This window comes from Cebidichthys violaceus, unplaced genomic scaffold (genome assembly GCF_023349555.1).
Source record: "Cebidichthys violaceus isolate CVI_PGR_0920_01 unplaced genomic scaffold, fCebVio1.0.p SCAF_222, whole genome shotgun sequence".
Classification (NCBI taxonomy): domain Eukaryota; kingdom Metazoa; phylum Chordata; class Actinopteri; order Perciformes; family Stichaeidae; genus Cebidichthys; species Cebidichthys violaceus.
The window spans coordinates 86442-92441 of NW_027176398.1; the positions used below are offsets into that span (position 1 = coordinate 86442).

The window sequence follows — 6000 nt, forward strand, 5'->3', positions numbered from 1 at the left end:
TCAGGACAATTACCAAATTATATTTGAGTATTAAAACAATGTGAAATTGTCTCGTCTGTTCCGATCAGTAATTCAAACATTTAGAGCTGCTCATAGGCAGGACTTCTCTCAACAGGGTTAAACACAACTCGTCCTCGTTTCACAGCCTATTCACACAAAACACAGACATGCTGCAACCTTTTAAGATAAATGCATGGTTTATTAGAGTAATCACCAAGAAATGTTTTCACCAAAAACTGCTTGTAATAAGCTGGCTCTTTATTAAATCCACAGGTGGAGTAACACGGAGGCTCCTGCCATAGGCAGTAATAAGTGACTTTTAGTCTGTTGGATAGGATGCGAGGTGCGCGGCTGTGTTTGCTCTGTTCAATCAAGTGTCAGAGGGCCACATGTTCCCAGGGTCTCCGGGCTCAACCCAAGGTCCAGGTACTGAACCCCTTCACCGAGGCACATGTTAACTCCCCCCTTTTTAAAGTGCATTCTTGTGAAATGAATACAGCAGGTGCTGTATAGCAAATCACCCACACTTTCACCCACGCTCATAATGTTCACGGCGGCATGTTCCGCGGTTTTTGTCACTCACGGGAACAACCGCATCTAATGCACAAGAGGGAGAATCCACAGGGAACCAGTGGTGGAGGACGCGTGCCAGAGTTTTCGGTTCGATGGCGGTCCCTGGGCTCGGAGATGTGTACCTATGTCGACCCGTTGCTGCGACAGTTCCGCCTCCCGAACGGGACGGGATCACGTGCTGGCGTCCGACAAGGTGTCCAGCATCATGTCGCTCTCGTACATGTCGCACTCGAGGGTCAGGGAGAGTCGCAGAGGCGTCTCCAGCATCATCTTGTCCTGATTGGACAGCGGCGTCTCCAAGGACGTGACGCTGGCGTCTTCTAATCTGGGCGTGGCCAGGAGGTCGCCGGGCTCCGACGTGTTCAGCATCTTGATCAGCGCCGGCGTGTTCAAGCCGCCTCGCACCTTGTCGTTGATGTCCGTGCCTTTTGTGGAGACAAATGACGACAGTCTCAGAACAGACGCTCAAATATTTGCAACAAAATCGGGATCAATGCGTAATTTTTCAAAGACAACAGACGACTGATGTGAAGCTGCAGCAGCGTGTCCTACCTATATAGGCATCCGTGTCCCCGATGTACATCTCGATACAGTGGCCGAGCATCGTCACAGAGAACGTGTCGTCCCTTTTCAGTCCGAGTGCCTGCGCAGAAACAAACAAACCCACTTCTTATGTTTCGTACAAAATGTCTTCATGCTTATGTTTGTTTTGTTTTCGAGCTTTTCAACTGATTGACCAGCATCCCTTTGTGAAGGCAGTTCCTACAAACCCTCGTGACTCCAGGCTTTGAGGTCAGACACAAAACCCTTTCGGACTGAAGCCGACGGCACTGTACCGTGTGAAAGTAGTCGATGGCGCTCTCAAAGTCTCCCATGAGGCTGTGCACGTATCCTATGGACGAGTAGGTGGAGGCGTGCTGAGGAATCAGCACCAGAGCCTGACGGTGGTACTCCAGAGCCTGGTCGTACTTTCTGCAGAAACAAACGAGAGTCAGCATCCATGGATCCAACTAAATATCATGAGGACAGAATACATTTCATCAAATAGTACATTTAAAAGGAGCCAAATTACTGGTTTCCATGATTTTGTTTAGTAACGAAAGACGAACACAAACGCAGCAATATACCATGTGTTTTGATAAACAAGGCCATATCAGTTTTGCCAAATACAGCATATCTTCTGCTCACTGTGGGCCGTCGACGCGTCCGCATCAGCAGATTACTGCCGCCGCTGCTTTGGAAACGGTCGGTAGGTACAGCGTGTGTGGATCTCGTCTCACAATGACCTAACGGGTCGTCTTTGTGGACGCATGTCTGCTGACCCTGACTACGTGAGTCAGGCTTGAAGTATTGCCGCTGTGTTCGACCCACAGTGGTTGGTCCAGTCAGCGTCCTGTGTGGAGCTACTGGCAGCTACCGTGGCTGGTGTGTGTGTGTGTGTGTGTGTGTGTGTGTGTGTGTGTGTGTGTGAGGTGACACGGAGAGGCGAGCGCTCGTTCTTAACAACAAACTGCTCCTGAAGAAGCTAACGTAGATGCTGCAACGGCATCAGTTATCTCAGAGCTGGGCTTTTCTTGATGTTTTCGCTGCTCTTCTGCAAGAGTTTGATTGACAGCCGGTTCATCCAATGACCTGCCAAGTATCTTTTAAAAAGGGCCTGCCCAATGTTTCAGGTCAGGTGAGCTAAAGGTGCTAGCAGCACCACATCATGAAGTCGTTGTGACGATTATCACGTTGATGCTACTTCACTAACACCACGATAACACACACACACACACACACACACACACACACACACACACACACACACACACACACACACACACACACACACACACACACACACACACACACACACACACACACACACACACACACACACAGTGTCCTGTCAGCACGTGTGCAGCTGTGTCTCTATTGTTGTTACATACAAGGGATGGAAATGGATGCATCGATGGCGCATTAACAAGGTTGGTATGGACGAAACCCTCGCTCTATAGAAAAACTACCTCAGCCTTTCAAAACAACCACTTGCGTGGCACGCATTCTGCAAAGCCCCTTGTATCTATTGAGTGGTGGCTATGCATAATTCATTAAAGGGTCTTTTCATGAATTCCCAATGAGGGCCCTGCATTCTGAATGATTGGAACAAGCGAGCGGCATCTCTGAAAATAGCTCGCATGAGGAAGGTGAGGGAAATAATACAAGGAGGGGCGTGAACGAATTAGAGCGGAGTGCACTCACCGATCCTCTTTAATAATCCACTTGGGATGAATTTAGCCTTGTGTGTGCCATCTCCCCTGTTGGGCCAATTCATTTAAATAGAAAGAGACCTGGGAAAACGGGCTCCGTACTTACTTCAACTTCCGACACACGTGACCCAAGTTGTTCAACAAAGGCTCCCATTTGTCCACAGTGACCTTACATGTGAAAGAAGACGAGCAAAAAGCAAACATTCAGAACTGTTGCACAGGATGTGGTCGTTCAAACCTTTCTAATGATATAGATCAGCTGTTACCTCGTTTCCTATGGCTTTGATCTTCTCCATTGCATCGAGAAACAACCTCTCTGCCGTCTTCCAGCTGAAACAATCGATGTGAAACACACTTTTACAGCATAAACCAGTGTGTGTGTGAGATTTAAATTAGGTGCATTATGAGTTAAATGTTTTCCTAGCTTTAATGTGTCATTGTCAGAAAAAATAAAACATTTTCATAGATTTTTTGAGATATTTTCTGCAGGTGAATATATCAATATCAAAACAAACTAAAACCATCTCCATCACTAGATACCAGTGGGGTTTCATGATTACCACCGCTGTGTGCCTTTGTGCTGCCAGTAACATGCGCGCTACCTTTGTCCATCTGGAGGCCTACGTGTTGCTTGTTAGTGTTTGCGGCTCCATGACTCACTCTCCATTTTGAAAGGCAACCACGGCCACCTCGTGTATGACAAACGGGTCCTCTGGAGCGATGCTGAGAGCCTGGCTGAAGAACCGCTCCGCCAGCTTGGAGTTGTTGGTCAGGCCGTACTCCAGGCCGATGTAAAGCATGGGTAAGTGGCAGCTGGACGAGAGACGGCCACAAACAAGGGTCACCAGAAACGGCAGGATTGCCAACGCAGGCTAAAGAGACAGCTGTGTCTATGGACAAACGAAATATTACAAGTGTAATCCGTCGTGTTCTTACCCTTTCATCAGCTGGGCAGCGGTGAAGTAGGCAGCCATGGCTTGGTCATGCTCGCTCTCCACCGCAAAAGAATGACCATAGGCGATCCACGCGGGGCCGTACGTCCTCTCCAGCGTGGTGGCTTTGCTGCAGGAGACGCACAATATTACATAACCTGCACCAAAACATCAACAGCCTGCTCCGCGGCCTCAGACAGGATGTGCTTCCTTTAGAGCGAGCGACTGCATACCTGAGGTACCGGCGAGCGTGCTCGTTTTTATGACCAACCATGAGATAGTAGCACCCGACAGCAAACCAGGACACCTGACAAAGGTTTATGGTGGTTATCAAATCAAATCAATAACAAATCAATTATGAGAGAGAAATAGGAAAACAGTAATACTTACTGGGTTGTTGGGATACAAGTCTACAAGTTTGTGCGAGAGGTAAAACAATTCTGCAGAGAAAAAAAACAACACAAAAAGAAGCTGACTGAGCAAATGAGGCTGAGCAACCAAACAAAACGTGCTTTGTGCACCGATGCGATGCATATTTTACCGTTTGCTTTTCCAAGCTCCACCAGAGTTCCTATGTGGACCGGTAAACAGTTGGCATGGAACGGGTCTTTAACCATCACCCTGAGAGACAAACACAGCTGCATCAAGCGCTCCACATTCTACTGCAGGAACATGTTAACCTTCTTCAGAAGGTAATCCACACCATGTGACTGGATACCACACTGTGATTTCAGGCATTATTTATTGGCTTTTTTTTTTTTAGGTTTGACTGTTGCTATACAATGACACAGATCCATAGATGTGTGTTAGTCAAAGCCACCTTGTCTGGTTGAGGGTTAAGTAGGAATTTTAGGCAAAGCTGGACGTTAAAGCGGGCTACAAGTTACACACAGAGGTGAGAATGAGGTTTATATATATGTATGGTGTTGCTGTGATGGATGCAAGCCTCACATTTCTACAGCGTCTCTTTGTAATCATCCACATCACACAAAGATCAACAGACTAAGAGGAAGACACTTACGTTGATGTGAGTTTGTAGCACATCTTGAAATCACAGTTATAATAATGTCTCTCGGCAAGAGACACCACCACATCCAAGTTGTCCTGAAGACCGTTGACCATCTCTGGCACCACCAAATCACTGGGCTTGTTATACTGCAGAGGGGAGGAGAAGGAGTGTGTGTGTGTGTGTGTGTGTGTGTGTGTGTGTGCGTGTGTGTGTGTGGTTGTAGGGTTTAAATATGAGTGGGTGTGAAAGATAAAACACGCTCATGAAACAGACAGAGACAGGAGACTGATTGAGGAGATGTGAGGCTACTAGACAATACTTGTTGGTCGGATCTATTCATTGTTGGTTTTGGTATTTTCAAAGGATTAGCAGACAATAAGAAAATATGACTATCATCAGACTTACCCTTCACTTAATAATACACTATCTAAATAAATCTAAACTGAACGCAGAGCCTACCTTCTTTAACTTATTCTCAAATAGGAAGTGTAAGAGCTCCTCCTCCTCCTCGGTGCACTGCTGACTCAGAGGAAGCGAGTCCAGGAAGTCTTTTTCTATCGGAAAAATTAACAAAAACTTTCACACACACAAGTTCTTGAAACGATGATAAACATCACGCTGTAGAAAATAAACAGGTCAGTCAGTGCACATCCTGGCACGGATCAGCCTCACCTTCCTGCGCGGTCAACATGTGGTGGGACGTTAAAAGGTCAAAGGCTTCAAAGCAGTACACGTCCAGTTTCAAGGCCTCTTTATAGCTGGAGGTGGCCAGCGGCCTGTTGTCCATGGCATCATAGATCTTACCCCGCAGGAGGCAGATGGAGCTGTTGACCTTGAATATTTTACAGAGAGCAGAAAGAGCCTTTAGTGAATACATATAACGGTACTCATAACTGAACATAGTGTTTACGCTCCGTCCACGGCATTCAGAAACAGCTCTCATATCCTGAAACAGAAAAGATTTCACGCCAGCATTAAATGTCACATAAATACATTTATATCTGCTGCACTCAACTGTTATAACAGTGGTTTATAACTGGCCACATCTAGAGCACGTCTTCACCACTGAATACGATCTACTACACTATACGAGTGCAGGGGCAATACTGAGCAGGTGAACTCCACGACGTACATGTGGGTGGAGATGACCATATCTGATGAATACAAACAATGATCTCATAAGTGACTAATAGATATCTTATTGTTGGTTATAGTTTGTCCTCTGTAAAAGATT

At 46.5% G+C, this 6000-nt stretch overlaps 1 protein-coding gene across 1 annotated transcript; it reads right to left on the reverse strand.

Annotated features, from left to right (window-relative positions):
* Positions 1-184: 184 nt before the first annotated feature.
* cdc16 (cell division cycle 16 homolog (S. cerevisiae)) lies at positions 185-5606 on the reverse strand. Its single transcript, XM_068718201.1, has 13 exons — positions 5439-5606; positions 5226-5320; positions 4779-4912; positions 4299-4378; positions 4148-4197; positions 3991-4064; positions 3762-3887; positions 3486-3638; positions 3092-3155; positions 2932-2993; positions 1410-1545; positions 1126-1216; positions 185-998 (listed from the first exon to the last, which is right to left on the reverse strand). Exons 1-13 carry the CDS (start codon positions 5551-5553, stop codon positions 745-747), a joined length of 1434 nt encoding a protein of 477 aa, XP_068574302.1. The 5' UTR covers positions 5554-5606; the 3' UTR covers positions 185-744.
* Positions 5607-6000: the final 394 nt, after the last annotated feature.